The sequence below is a fragment of the Sinohyriopsis cumingii genome, chromosome 11, assembly GCF_028554795.1.
Source record: "Sinohyriopsis cumingii isolate HCF-2022 chromosome 11, ASM2855479v2, whole genome shotgun sequence".
Classification (NCBI taxonomy): Eukaryota; Metazoa; Mollusca; class Bivalvia; order Unionida; family Unionidae; genus Sinohyriopsis; species Sinohyriopsis cumingii.
In genome coordinates this window covers 105,136,141-105,152,618 of record NC_142971.1, presented here as the reverse complement: position 1 = coordinate 105,152,618, position 16,478 = coordinate 105,136,141, and the positions used below count along the sequence as shown (strand labels likewise).

Genomic DNA, 16,478 nt, shown 5'->3' with positions numbered 1-16,478 from the left:
CCAGATCTACCAATGCACCAGCAGATATGGGTCTGTGCAGTTTATTAGGAACAATCAGGAGAACAAACAGCATAGACCTTGATGTGCAGATACAATATGATATGGCAGATCAGGATCTTTGTTGTTTGTTTTCTGACTCGAGTTATAAGTGAGTATACATGTATATGATAAACAGCAATATATTGAACCATTAAAAGATAAATGCATAAATTAAGTTGTTGTTGTTATTGTTGTTGTTGTTCTAGGGTTTAACGCCATTTTTCAGCACAAGATAGGCTATACATGGCGGCCAGTATAACTGGTGGAGGAAGAACCCTGGAAAACCCAGGGAAGAACCACCGACCCACAAGAAGCTACTGGCAGGCATTCCCACGTACCCACGCTAGCCGAGCCTAAATTAAGTTGTAATGGATCTATGTGAATCAAAATTGTCAGGAGAAAGACTACATGCACATGTATAACCATATTTAAAAATGACTGTGGGTCTTTGCAATTACCTGATATACTGTCTAATCACTACAGTTTAGTCTGTAGAGTAAGAAAATTAAAACAAAAAGAACAAGAAAGATGTAGTTAAGATTTTTTTAAATTTTATTTTAATAAAATATGTCAACAACTTTAAATGCAAGGAACAAAAATGTAGAAAAGTAATTTGACTAGCCCAGCTTATATACATGTATACACAACTATGTATTTTTAACTTAACACCTGCCAGGTAAAAAATGCACCAAGAAAATTATAATGATTAAATATTGATATTCTAAATATGGAAAAAATTTGATATTTGAATGAAAGTGTATCTTGAACTCACAGCTCAAACATGTATTTAACAAATATTACAAGTATGACATTTTCAGATAGCTTACATACATTATGGCACATAACCCATGCTGCAACTCGGCCATTTATGTTTGCTTTTCTTTTTAAATAAAGTAACATCTTAAATGTAACCACAGTACTGTAAGGATCATGACTGCCTTTCTAGTGGTCTCAACGAGTACCCAATATCAAAAGAGACCTGGTGCATTTTACATGCACTTGTTAAATTATATAAGGTTGGCTTCTTGCTGTTACATGATAAAACACTGATGATATTTCCAGTGAGTTACCAGTTGAGATGCTAGTCTGCTTTTTGTAGATTCATGTCCACCTACAAGAATCAAATTTAAAACAAATACATCACTGAGATGCTTCATAAACCAGAATATAATAAAGCAGCTTCAAGTGCTGGTCATCTGCTCTTCATTAAGGAAACAAAAACAGTCAGTCAAAAGGGAACAAAAAGTAGAAACAAACATGGGAGTAGGCAATAAATGTGGATACTATGTACAAGTATATGTTACTTCATAACAGAAAATAGTTGATCTGATGATCATCTTACACTCATCTGCATAAAATTGTTATTACAATTGTAGCAGCAGTTTTGAAATCCTCAAGACTGATTGTTTTAATTCAAAGAAAACAAAATACTAAATCTAAAATCAAAACAATTTAGAGGTATTGATATACATAAAGTGGTTAAATATTCCCTACTATGTATTTTTAGTCAAATTTTGTGGGAACAGTTCCCACAATCAAATGTACAGCATGAAATATTATGTTATTACTTGCATTGCGCATGTGCTAATAGTGCTTGTCATGGCTGTAGGTGATGAGATAAAGTGATACCAAATAAAGACTGACTGACATGATAGAATCATCAATTATCTGTTTTAAACATGAGACAAGAAGATCCACCTGAATTTTTCCTGAGTTCAATGCCTAGGCAATTGCTGCGTTAATGAAATGCCAATAAATAGAGAAGCAATAATCACATTCATCTAATACTTTGACAGGCCAGTAGTGGTAAGCCGTTACAATAAATCTATTTCAAACCATTTCAGACATAGTGTCATTTTACTAACCAGCTGAATGGGCTAAAAACGTTACTACTGTATATACCCGCTTATAAGTCGAGTCTAACTGCAAACTGCAAAGACCCAGATCTATCATCGCATAATGCACCGGCAGATCTGGGTCTGTGCAGTTTGATAGGAGTAATCAGTAAAACAAGCAATATAGACCAGGATCTGCAGGCGAATTATGCTATTGCAGATCAGGATATCTTCATTGTTTGCAGTTGTACTCGGCTTACAAGTGAGTATAGATGGTTATCAAATTCCAGTAAAATGGCACAACAGATTTCTGACTCTCACCTTTCCACAACACAAAGTAGCACCTCGAATGAACAGAACATCCTTGTGCCCTACATTTGTACTTGTAATGCACTGCTACTTCACTCACTTGATACCATGTACCAAGGGGATGAACTTCAATGCACAAGCATTGCAACAGAAGGGCACTTTGTACAAGGTTAGTTTAAGCACATCTGTAAATGTTTATCTGTAAAATGAACATAAAAAACTGCAAGTAGATGTTTTGAAGCTTCTGAGTCTCAAGGTCTATACAATCTGTAAATACTTTTTGCTCCTGTGTAATATCAAAATAGTAAAAAAAATAGACTGTTAGAACACAGTCTCTACTTTTTATAGGATTACATCCTTTTACACAGAATCTGAATGATCTTAAACGTGCAATACTCTAATGCCCTGACCTTGAAAATAAAGTCTGTTCCAGCCTCATTCAGTAAAATGTAAATAAGCTTGTAAATACCATACATACTCACTTATAAAAACCAGCTGCAAACTGCCCAGACCCAGATCTGGGTCTGTGTATTTAGTTAGGAGTAATCAATAGTCTGTATATTTAGTTAGGAGTAATCAATAGAGTCTGTGTATTTAGTTAGGAGTAATCAACAGAACAAACATAGCCCTACAGAAGATCAGGATCTTTATTTTTTTGCAGTTTGACTTCACATTATAAGCATGTATATACTGTATATACTGGTAAGTTACAAACTATCATTATGACAGAAACTTTTTAACTGTGCAAATTTATGATCTATTCATTTAACAAACCAGAAGTGGTTGTCAAGGAGGATCTCCTTGACCAGCAGATCTGGGTCTGTGCAATTAGGAGTAATCAGTACAACAAACAACACAGACCATGATCTACCTGAGCGATCTGTAATGGCAGATTAGGGTCTGTGCTGCCTGCAGCTGAACTAAATGTGCACATCAGTCTATGTGGTAGATGTAGGTGTCCTTTTTTCAATACCTCCATCATTTTTGGGTAGAATATACTTAGGATATAAAATTTATCTTGTAGAGCAAGACCACACTGATGTCAGTCTGACCTTTTGTAAGAATGCCATATTTATATGATGATTGATAGTAAGTTTATGTTTGATGACAAGTCAGTGCTTGATGATAAGCCTATGCTTTCATGCTAAACCTACACTTGAAGGTAAGCACGTGCTTGTTGATAAGTTAATGCTTGCATGCAAAACCTATACTTCAAGGTAAGCATGTGCTTGTTGACAAGTCAATGCTTGCATGCAAAACCTATAGTTGATGGTAACCATGTGCTTGTTGATAAGTCAATGCTTTCATGCTAAACCTATACTTGAAGGTAAGCAAGTGCTTGTTGACAAGTCAATGCTTGCATGCTAAGCCTATACTTGATGGTAACCGTGTGCTTGTTGACAAGTCAATGCTTGTATGCAAAACCTATACTTGATGGTAAGCATGTGCTTGTTGACAAGTCAATGCTTTCATGCTAAACCTATACTTGAAGATAAGCATGTGCTTGTTGACAAGTCACTGCTTGCATGGTAAGCCTATACTTAATGGTAACCATGTGCTTGTTGACAAGTCAATGCTTGCATGCAAAACCTATACTTGATGGATAGCATGTGCTTGTTGACAAGTCATGCTTGCATGCTAAGCCTATAATTGATGGTAAGCCTATATCTGATGACAAGTCATGATTGCATGCTAAGCTAATACTTGATGGTAAGCCTTATCTTGATGTTAAATCAATGTTTGCATGTTAAACCTATGTTTGCAAGATAAGCCCATGCTTGATGATAAGACCATACTTGATGATAAGGCCAAGCCCATTCACAATAAGCCCATGCTGTCACAATCAGCCCATACTTGCATGATAGGCCCATGCTTGATGATAAGCTCATGCTTTCACAATGAGCCCATGCCTGATAATAAGCCCATGCTTTCAAAATAAGACCAATGCTTGCATGATAAGCCCATGCTTGATGATATAACCATGCCCTACTACTATACAAATCTGACAAATATTTACTAAAGGTAAGAGTATTACACAGTCTCATCCTATAGATTCTGGTACATTTCTTAGGCTGAACGCCAGGGCTTGTCATCGAAAGAATACTGTATTTAATTACAGTCTTGACCACATGCGAAATGGATCTATTAATATGTGTATGTTTTAATCTGCAAACTCAGTATGAATCAGGTATCAAACAGACTGTTTGAATATTCTTATACAAAACAGTAATGAAAAGTTCCCACTCATATAGTGTCAATTCTAGGTAGAATGTCTGGCCACACAAGGATCCCATTCCTATAATATGGAAGAAAATGAAAATTTTAAAAAAGAAGGGATTTATAATGCCGGTGTTTGTAATTTGTCAGAATTCCACTATGAAATTATATCCAAACAAAAATTTGTTAAAGACAAGAGTCTCTTGAGGGGACTGATGCTCTACTGGATGAAAACATTTTAAGGAATTCAAGATAAGACCATTTCTTCCTTTTAACTTTAGAGTGCTGAACCATAACTGATATTCTTCAGTGTAACAAGTGTTTCAAATTAGCTGCTGTGGTGTGGTCATATTGGATATCAGATTGGTACCATTTTCATTTAGTACAAAGACGACATCATTAGAAGTCTTTGGTCAAATCCATGTCAAAATGATCAGACATTCAGTGGTTTAGTGACAGGAAAATTTTCACAGATATCATGGATGTACATCTGGAACTATTTTCATTTGGGACTGTATCATAAGATGTCTACTGGAGAAAACCCAATCTTGATATAGCCATCCATTTGGAGGGAGTTGCAATAAGAAGATTTTCAACATAGCCATAATGGTGGCCATATTGAGGGTTAGTCATTTTTATTTAGGACCAAATGGATACCATAGAACTCTTCTGATTAAATCCCTTAATCAGAATGTAAGAAGAGTAGCAAGAGTTTCAGGATGGCCACATACTAAACATCAAATTAGCACCATTTTAATTTACAGTGAACAAAATATTTTATAAAAAGTCATTTAGTGAAAAACCCCAAGATATGACCATTCATTCAGGAGAGATAGTGATAACAAGATTATCAAGCTTGTTAATGTGACAGCCATATTAGACTCAGATCAGCACCATTTTTAATTAGGATTGACTAGACTTCATTCTCATAAGAACCCTACATCAATATGACTTTCCTTTCTGGAGTTGCAATAACACAATTTTCAAGATGGCTGCTATTGAAGCCATAATGGATATTAGATCAACACCATTTTCATTTAGGGCCAAGTAGATATCATGATAAATCTATAGTGAAACCCTCCTGTTGATATGACCATCCATTCATCAGGATTTGTGGTAACAAGACTTTCAAGATGGCTGCTGTGGCAGCCATATTGAACATCATTTTCATTAGGACCAAGTACATGTAGTCATCACAAGAAGCCTTGTAGTGAAAGCCTCATGTTGATGTGACCTTCCATTCAGGAGGAGTCACTCTAACAAGATTTTCAAGATGGCCACAATGTAGTGGTCATATGGGATTTCACATTGGTATCATGTTCATTTAGGACCAACTGGACATCATTAGAATTCAGTTGGTGAAAACCCCACGTCAATATAACGTTCTGTTCAGGAGCAGATGCAATAAAATGATTTTCAATATGGTTGCTGTAGCGATAATACTGGACTTAAGATCAGGACCATTTTTATTTAAGACCAACTTAAGACCGCACTATGTCTTTTACTGAAAACCACATGTCGACATTCAGGACATACATCAATAAAATAAAATTCAAGATGTCTGCCATGGCAGCCATACTTGATGTGAGAGACCAGCACTACATTCAATGAGGACCTGCTAGACACATTAAGACATCTTTTAGTGAAAACCCCATGTTGATTTGACAATCCAATCAAGAAAAGTAGCAGTAACAAGAGTTTGAAGATGGTGGCCATACTGCTTGTCAGATTGGCACTGTGTTTGTTTAGGGCGAAGGAGGCATCATAGGAAGTCTTTTAGTGAAAATCCCATTTTCATATGCCATCCAGTTCTGAGTATTAGCTTTGTCTTTGATGAGTAAAGATAATAATCATGCTTAGAAATTCCTGGCTCAAATATATAAAGTAATATAAGAAAACTGCAAACCTAGAAAATGATCTCTCACACAAATAAATCCTTTGCCTCTAAAATTTTTATTTTTTATTTGCTTTCTTTGTATGTCCCAAAGAACTACAAATGAATATGTTATGAACACCGGTGAAAGATGTGGTTTTAATATGTGAAACTCTTTTGAATTTACTACAGAAGCAAACTTAAACGTTGCCATCACACTCTAATTCCTCAAAGTAAACGCTAATTGATGCAAGAGCATAGTTTTGATCATGACATACTGAAACAGAACATGTACTGGTCCATTATCCGTCCAAAGGTACACAAGATAATAAAGTTACTTCCTCCTTTTCCAGCTGCTGATTATGATTTTTTGATTGATAAATGTTTGTACACACACACATGGAAACAGCAATTTTGTTTGGGCAAAGAATTTTATAACATATCATAACAAAATATAATTAGAAAATATAACAAATCAGTATAATTGATGCATATACATGTATGGTCAGCAAAAATGCATTTTCTATGTAAATAATGTTGTAACAAATGATAACAAAAATTCCTCCAAGGAACTGGTGCTCTACTGGCCAAAGAGAATATTTGGGAATTCAAGATAATTCTTCCTTTTAACTGCTAAGTGCTGAAACTGATATTCTTCAGTCATAACAAGATTTTCAAACTGGCTGTTGTGGTGTGCATAGTGGATGTCAGATTGTCCCCTGTAGACATCACTAGAAGTCTTTCATAAAAAATAAAAAAAGAAGAAATATGTCAATATGACAATCTATTCGGGCAGAGTAGTGACAGAAAAATGTTCATGATAGCCATATTGGATGTACAATTGGCACCATTTTCATTAGAGTGAATTGATCTGGTTGATTGATTTGTTCAACTAATCACTGTCTAATCAGTGACATGTTTATATACTCCTTTGCTGCTGGTAATGCCAAAGCAGCCTCCTGATGAGATACAAATTAGTAAAGAAACTGGTCAGGGACTGGGAGGTGACTAGATCCCCAGCAAATTGTAGGGTACATCTCCACATCCTTTCAGTAATCACTTTCTAACAATTAAAATTTAATTGGAAGTGAAGGGGACCCTCTGTGAGATACCAATCAGACAGATCCCAAAACCACAAACTGCCAGATGAATCTCTATGGAAGTGCACAAGCACTTCTATCAAACTCAACTACACTGATTAGAAGCGAGGTGAATACTAACAAAAAGAGAAACTGGGCATTCTGGTTTCAAAAGGCTAACAAGCCAAGCATTTGCTTCCGCCTAAGTGTATATACACTTTAACTTATCAGAACACAATAAAAACTGTATTCTTTGTCAGATAGTATATATCTTCTAATCTAATACAAAGCTCTCTAGTAGCAACATTAATCTGAAAGATAGAGAATTTAATTGGACTTATCAATTCCATACTCTACAGCTGGAAGGGATCAACATCTCTGTTTAAATGGAAGTCAGGCATTTTTAACCTAGGTATCATAAGATGTCTACTGTTGAAAACATGTTGTTATTGCCATCCATCCTGGAGGAATAGAGATACAATATTTTCAAGGCAGCCACCACAGTGACCATACTGAGGATCCGTGATTTTCATTTAAGAAAAATATGAAAAATATGACACCACAAGAAAGTCTTCTGACAAAATCCCACATTAAAATAAATATCCATTTAAGAGAGCAAACACTGCAAGATTTTCAAGATGGCCACCACTTTTGTGGTAGTCATACTGGCCCTCAGAAAAGCATAATTTTGATTTAGGACCAACAAAACATCATAACAAGTCTTCCAGGGAAAACTCCATGTTGATATGACTCTCTGTTCTGGAGGAGTAAAAATAACAAGATTTTGAAGACAGCTGCTATGGTGGCCATTATGGATATCAGGTTTGCACCCTTTCCATTTAGGACCAATTAGCCATCATAAGAAGTCTTTTGGTGAAAGCACAATGTCAATATGACCAGTTTTCTAGAAGAAGTACAGGTGTATGCAGACTTAAGCACTTTTGACTTACATGAACTTTGCATTAATAAGATTTCATATGGTTTTTTTTTGTAAATTTAATTTTGTAGGTGAAGACTAAAAAAAAATTAAATTATTTGTCTAAAACAAAACTGGATTCCTAAACAGCTAAAATGAATGGTATCAAAGTTAACTGAATTTCTTATTTTTAATGAAAATAAAAAGGCACTGATGCAAAACAGTTTTTATTATGCAATTTTGAAATATGGGACCTCTCTTGGAAATGCAACTATCGTATAAGTTGGGGGTTAGCTGATGTATGATTTTCATGATAGTTGTTGTGGCAGCCATACTGGAGTCAGATCGGCACAATTATTTATTATGACTTACTAAAAACTGTCACTTGAACAAGATTTCAGTATGGCCAATGTGGCAGTCATAATGACTATGTTCGAGCAGCATTATTTTCATTTAGGACCAACTAGACAACACAAGAAGTCTTGTAGTAACAACCTCATGTTGATAATGACTATCCATTCAGAAGAATTATTAATAACAAGAATCTCATGATGACAGCTGTAATGGCCATATTGGATGTGCAATCGGCACTTATAATTTCTATTCACGACCAACAAGACATAATAAGTTTTCAGGCAGAAACCCCATGTCCATAAGACTTTTCATTCCGGACAAGTAACAATAATATTTTCAAGTGGGCTGCTGTGGTAGCCATATTGGACTTCAGATTGGTACCATTTTCATTTAGATTTTGGTCTTGTGGTCTTTTGGGTTTAATGCCATTTTTCAGCACATGATAGGCTATGTGTGGCAGCCAGAATATTTGGTGGATGACCCCTGGAAGAAGTACTGACACATGTATTTTCATTCATGATCAATTATACAATTGCATGAACAAAAATATGACAATAAATGTTTCACAAAACATTCACACTTTTGTCCACATTTATAACAGAAGATGAAAATCAACTTTTCTAGAAAAGAGACAAAGAATTCAGCAGAAATAGCACATAAAAATCAAAATATTCACAATTCATACCATTTATCCATAATTCATACCTCAGCTTACAGTATTTTCAACTGAAGAGATACGGTTGAAAAAAAAGTTATGAAAGCTAACAAATAAATATGCCACTACAAAACAGGATAGGTTCTGTACCACCTTTAGTGCTGGTATTGATACATATAAAAGCATATACATGTGTACAGCCTCACCACAACTATTCCTCCTTTTTACATCCTAGACAACAGTTTCGTGAGGCTTTTGCAGCATCTATATTCAATGGAGAGGCACAATTTTGTTTGGTTTGGTTAAGTGTTTTATGGCACAAAAATGATCAACGTTCTTTAGTAACAAAGCAACTGATGTCAGAGTGCCTTGCCAAAGGACACACCATGGCAGTCAACATATGTCAATAGGATTTGAATCCACACTCGTTCAGACACAATTCCAGCACACAAAGACTGGGCCACAATCGTCCCCTGCTAACTTTGTATATACATAAGTTGTACAGCCTTCATAGATTTACAAAACATATTTTCAAGCTCTATTCAAGCAAGAATTATCAAAACAGGTGACTGTATGGATCTCTATTACTTACTACCCCACACCCTTACAGCAAATGAAGGTCACTACAACGAACATTTCACTTTTTATTGGCTCCAGTTTTTGTTTTGTTCTAGACCACGTAGGCTTTTTGCGCCCAATATATATACTATATATACTGCAAAACCTATAATGATGAAATGGTGAGGGGATGAATCTTGAAGAGTATTACACCCTCATCACAAATATTGGTCACTGTGACATATTTCACAATTCAATGACTATGGCTTGATTGTGTGTTTTATGTTTATTTCTTAATCATTATTCATGACAAAAAAACTAAATGATTTTATGCACCTCCATCAGTACCATACCCTTTGAAAAGATAAGATTTTACTGGCTTGAAGTTTTGCATTTAGCACATGATCACATAGGTCTTTTTTGCAAATTGTCTGGAACCAAGAAACTTGATTTATGTAATGCATGATAAATAGTACACCCCTCACCACAAAAGGTTACTGTGACTTATATTTAATGCTTCAGTGACTTGGGTTAAAGTTTGTGTTTTAAGTTTCTTTCTTCAGCACTTGTCAGAGTAGAATAATCCAAGTAAATGATTGTATACCTAAATGTACCACATCCTTACAATACAAGGTGGTCACTGTTACCAACATTTCCCCATTTAATGGTTGGATGCATCTCTATTACACCATTACAACCAAAAAGGGTCACTGTGACCTACATTTTATGCTTTATTAAGATTGGCTAAGTTTTGGTGTAAAGGTCAAGATGACATACATTTTTCCATTTAGATACATTTTGCCTACATAGGAGGCCCTTTTTGACCAATGTAGTTTTAAGTAGAAATAAAAGTGTTTATTCAAGGGTAACTTGTTATATTAATGACTATGCATGGAATACTATAATAGGTTACCCTAGCGATGTATAAGTGCCAGCATTATGCCTTTGCTCACATTTTCTATGTGTTTCCCTGATCTATGTAGCATCTGATCTCCCACTGATATCATATGGATGACAAGGGCAATCCAGTTCTGGTATTATAAAGGCTCCAACATCAACTGATGACATCTATGTATCCTTGAAAAACTCCTTCACCATTATTTTTGGGCTTCTTCCCACTACTACTTTCTCAACTGGCCAAGGACATAGATCTAATTTGGGATGTCCACAGGAGAAAGTGTAAACTACCAATGCCTCTGTCAACATCTGTTAGAACAAATACCAGCTTTGATGAGCAAATTCAAAGCCTAACTACAAAGACAAGGCCAAAGTCAAAGTCACTGTAAGACACCAAGGCACCAATAAGACAATATCTGGTACACATTTGAAACACAATACTTTTTAATTTCCTACTAAATTTAAAAAATACTTATTTTAAACTAATTTGTAAGCAAAACACAAACACAAAATGTCCCAATCAGCAAAATTAATTTTTTTATTGTACTTCATGTACAAGTCAATCGAATAGAGAATAGCTCACTCAAGAAGAATGTGTACTATCAAAACAATATACCGAGATTATTTGACATAACTTTACAGTTGAGATACCAAAACCAAAATCAGCTCATTTACCAGAGCAAATATCCATATGTTAATATTACAGCACTAAACCACAGACAATAAACTAAACACAAACTTTTCAATGACTTTCTAACAGACATCGACTAAATTATTGAAAAAGGATACATGATGACAATTATCTTTGGATTCTCGTTAATAATTTCTGGGCACTCGTCAGCTGAAAGTTTACTGCCCATCTTGAAAACAAAATTCAGAGACAGGCTGGCAAGGGGTGAAGGCCATTGCTATGGGCTTTCCAAAGGTAAGCACTTTTTTAAACATTCCTAGTTTCTGTTTCTCTGCTGGAAGCCTTGGCAGCACATTTAAAAATGGAGGTTAACCATTGCTGGGGTTGGGGTTTAAATGGGTGGTGGAGGCAACTTATACATTGGTTGATTCTATCACATCAGTAAGTCCAGCTGAAATGCCACCATCTTTATGTCTTTATAACAGTACATGAACTCCCCTAGAATTTGAACACTGGAAGGGTGAACCAATGCTAACACCTCCAGTATTACAAAGTGAAAATATCAACGATTACAGAGAATTAAAATAATACAACTCACAATTTAGGTTAGATGTCTGCCACAAGTTGCATTTACCTCATCTAATAAATGTACACTACTGATACTTTGATTTCTGCTGGTATTCATTCTTTGGCATTGACATTCATGAGAGGGGGTATGCAGGAATTGTTAATGTAAAGACAGAGTTAGATATACTGGGCTGGTAAATGAGAACACTGACTGTACATATTTTGGTACAGCTAAGTAAACATACTGATGTAAATATGGTTTATATCCCACAGGTGCATGACATTTAACTAAAAAATACTCACCAAAACTAAACACCAACATGAGTAACATGATCAACACATTATGTATATCCTGAATATTATATAGATTTACAGTGCAATATACATGCATTTTGTTTCATCAGTTTTATGGTCCCTAAAGCAACCTTCTCCTCTACTAATTATTCAATTTCAACTTTATCGTTTTTCTCTGACATATTTATGTAAGTACTATTCACTATCAAATAGCTTTTTCCGTATGCTTGGATCATCCTTGCCATGTTTTGATTGCAGGAGACGAGAGGTTGAAATGACACTGGAATGGTTTGCTGAATAATCTACAGAAGGAGAAGTTTGTGGGGTATGGTTCTCCTCATGATACTCCTGATAAAAGTCAACATTGCATCGGTGGTCACTATTTGTAGAACATTCCAGTGTGACTGGAAGACTTATATTAGATCCAAGGTCCATGTCACTAACTGGTTTGGACTGAAAAGCTTTTTGTAATTCTGTCTCCATTTCATTAGTTAAATTTGACATGGAAAGAGACAGGACGATGTCAGATGTATTTAAGTCCGATGCACAGTGATGGCTGAATGGAATCTGCCAAGAAAATGGTATCACCACTCCTCCACTTGCATGATCACTTTGTGAAAACCCATCATTTGATGGAAAACATGAAGAAATATTGTTTTCACTAGATCCATCATAGCTTCTTTGACCATTGCTTTGACTGCCACTAATAAGATCTGTTGATCGAGAATAAGTGTCAAATTCCTGTTCTGTAATACTAGACATTTCATCCTCCCTTCGAATCCGGACAAAGCCATCTTCCACTATGAGCATGGACTTCTTATGCCTTCCTCGAATTGGGAGAGTAGCATCTCGTGATAAATCCTCAGAGTCTCCAGCACTTTTTAAAGCATTCAATGATGTCTTTTCATATCTGGCCTTCTCAGTCTCAATATTATCCTTTTCGTTTCCAAGTTTGCGTTTTCTAGAAGCACTATGGCTCTCATTGGAACTTTCTGATAAATGTATATGGTCCACACTACTGGAACTCAATCCTCCTTCACTTCTATAAGCACTATCCCTATCACAGAATAATAACTTGCAAGGCAAAAGATAAAAGAATGTATGACCTTGTCCTTTCTTGTACAAGTACTTCAAAGGTTGAGCTGCAACATATGCAATACTTATGCACATTAACAGTTCCATGGATCTAAGAAGTGTATGGTATGTCCACCATGGCCATGGGTCTGGAATCCTCTGTTTCAATATGCCATATACGCCAAACATTCCATACAGTTCCAACCCAACGCAAGCAAAACCAAAGAAGGCTGAAACAAAGGTCACTTTAATGGCCAAACTCAGAGTATATCTATTTTTGTGTTCTTTCAACTCATTCTTAATATATACTCCATTTACTTTATGCTCAGCTGCTGTGTGGGCCACCATGACTTTATGCCTGTGAGCAGCACTGATGTACAGGCGTCTAAATATCAAAATATATCCAATAAACAATAGGAGTCCCCATAACACAAAGAAAAATTGGCAGATGAGTAACAATAGACCTGCTGTAGCATACAACCCAATAATAACATCTGTTGTAATTGACAAGGTAAAGTGAATAAATATAATTGCCAGAAGAACCCATAATTTCTGTACCTTCTTGGATAAGGCTTGTACACGTGTGGCCAGAAGAAGTGCATAGAAAAGGATGCTGAACATGGATGTTAGGCATGGAAATACTATACTGTACAGGAAGTAATCAAGGATCTGGGGATAGATCCTTCTGGAGTTGTAGGCATCCACTAGAAGGTATAGTCCTCGGAAAAAACAAACAAGAATGACCAAGGCATTCAGGGTCAAGAAGTAATGTTTACTTAAAAGGTGTTCAATTTTCCAAAGTCTGATAATGGTAGCCACACAGGTCATCCCAAGCAGCATGAAAGCTGGACCAAAAAAATATATGTGGACTTCCCATGCTTCCTTCCACAATTCTTTGGCCATATCCCACTCTGGATGTGGCTCAGCAAAAGTTTCTGGTTCCCCCTCTGGTTCTGGATTGCGATGCCCTGGTTCACTGGTTGGTGGTTGATGTTCTGGTTCACTAGTAGGTGGTTTGCTATGAGTTTCAATTGTTACTGGGTTTGTTTCTGGCTCACTTTCAGTAACTGCAGGTGGATCCCCTTTTGGTTTGGTGGTAGGAGGTTCACTGTGAGGTTCACTAGATGGTAATTTACCTTCTGGCTCACTAGCTGGTGACTTAGTTTCAGGTTCTCTGGATGGTGGTTGTACTTCAGGCTGAACAGTAAATGCATTTGGTTTGGGCTGTGGCTCAGAAAAAGTTTCTGGTTCCCCCTCTGGTTCTGGATTGCGATGCCCTGGTTCACTGGTTGGTGGTTGATGTTCTGGTTCACTAGTAGGTGGTTTGCTAGGAGTTTCAATTGTTATTGGGTTTGTTTCTGGCTCACTTTCAGTAATTGCAGGTGGATCCCCTTTTAGTTTGGTGGTAGGAGGTTCACTGTGAGGTTCACTAGATGGTAATTTACCTTCTGGCTCACTAGTTGGTGACTTAGTTTCAGGTTCACTGGATGGTGGTTGTACTTCAGGCTCAACAGTAAATGCATTTGGTTTGGGTTTTTCAGAGTTTTGAGTTGGCTCAGGTACATGAGGTTCAGAAGAATGTTTAGTGGGCTCAGAGGTGGGGTTTTGTTGTTCGTATGTTATTTTGACTTCTGCTTGGTCACGTGTTGGTTTACTGAGTTCAGGTGTAGGTGTTTCAGGTTCAGGTATTCCTGTTGGTTTAGTATCTTTCAAAGATGGTTTGTCAGGCATAGAAGAATGTGCTTCTGGTTCAGGTGTCCCTGTGAATTCAGTTGAATTTGATGGTGGTTGTGGCTCTGGAGTGGGCATTTCTGGTTCAAGACTAGATTCTTCAATCTCAGATCTTCTTGTAGGATCTAATGATTCTGAAGTGATTTCAAAGGTGGATGAAAGTTCAGTTGTTTTAGATGCATGGAGGATCAATCTGTCTGAGAAATCATCTGGTTTAAAGATCTCTGTTTGTGTCTTTGTGCCACTGGAGGAGGTAGTTAATAAAGAAATTGGTATTTTTGATTTAGAAGATAATGCCAACTGAATAGGTTCACTAGTGAGTACATATTCAGTTACAAGTAATTCAGGAGTTGGCAAATCCATGGATGATATAATATCAATTGTCTCTGATAAAGTGTTAGCTGCTAATGACAAATGTGTGGTTCTTGAAGAGGTAAGGTTTGTAGGCCCGAAGTGTTGGGTCTGAAATGAATCTATTTGAACACTTGATGAATCAAATGCATTATGATTATATCCTACATAGGAAAAACTTGTAGCTATAAAAACTTCTGGCTTTGGTTCAGGAAAATCAATTGGCTCAGTGAAGGCAGCAGATGATATTTTCTCATTCCAGAAATCTGTTGCTTTACTGCTTAATGAGGAATTGTCAGACATTACATTTCTCTGAGTAAAATTAGGACCTGGGGTATTCATCAGGTGCATGAAATCTTCTGATGAGACACTGAACGGAGAAAATACCCTATAATAATCAGAAGAATAAATACTTTCTACTGGCCCTGAGAACACGCCTGTTTCATTCTGTTTCACTTTTGGATACATATACTCATAAAATCTGATAGCAGATAAAGATTTAGTCGATGTTGATTCAACGGAAGAAGTGAGCACTGAAACAGACTTTTCTGCTTTGTAAAAGTTAGTCATGATTTCTGAATATTTCTGGCTAGCAGACATATTTGTAAGCTGAACAGAGAGAGTATTAGTTGTTTCTAAGGGATGTAATACATCATTATGCACTAATCTGGAATCAGTATCATAAGAAACAGAACTTGAATGATTTTCAACTACCAGTTGCTGCGTCTTCTGCATGTTGTGGACTGAAGTATTTGTGGGCACTGCTGACAAGGGTGGAGTCACCAGCATCTCTAAATATGTTGAAAAGTGGCTGCCACTAGATTCAATCTGAATACACTTCTGACAAGAATATATTGGTTTATTCTTTTTTTCCTGTAGATTCTTCTCTGAATCCTGACTTGTGTCAATTTCATTTGTAGAAGTAGGTGATGAATTTATTGCACTAGAAACAAAATTTGGTATACTTGGAAATATATGCACATTACCGTCATGTAGTTCCACAGGGAAATCATCATCAACTGCTTTGCTGAACTGACTGGAAGTAAACGGAGAATCAGAAAGGAATCTTAAGCTTGAAGTTTCTGTGAATTGCAGGAG

The 16,478-nt window shown here is 36.3% G+C and overlaps 1 protein-coding gene across 1 annotated transcript; it reads right to left on the bottom strand.

The window, feature by feature from the left end:
• Positions 1-573: 573 nt before the first annotated feature.
• On the bottom strand, positions 574-15,831 carry LOC149789211 (uncharacterized). The gene has a single exon (XM_089975377.1). It carries the CDS (start codon positions 15,729-15,731, stop codon positions 12,420-12,422), a length of 3,312 nt encoding a protein of 1,103 aa, XP_089831503.1. The 5' UTR covers positions 15,732-15,831; the 3' UTR covers positions 574-12,419.
• Positions 15,832-16,478: the final 647 nt, after the last annotated feature.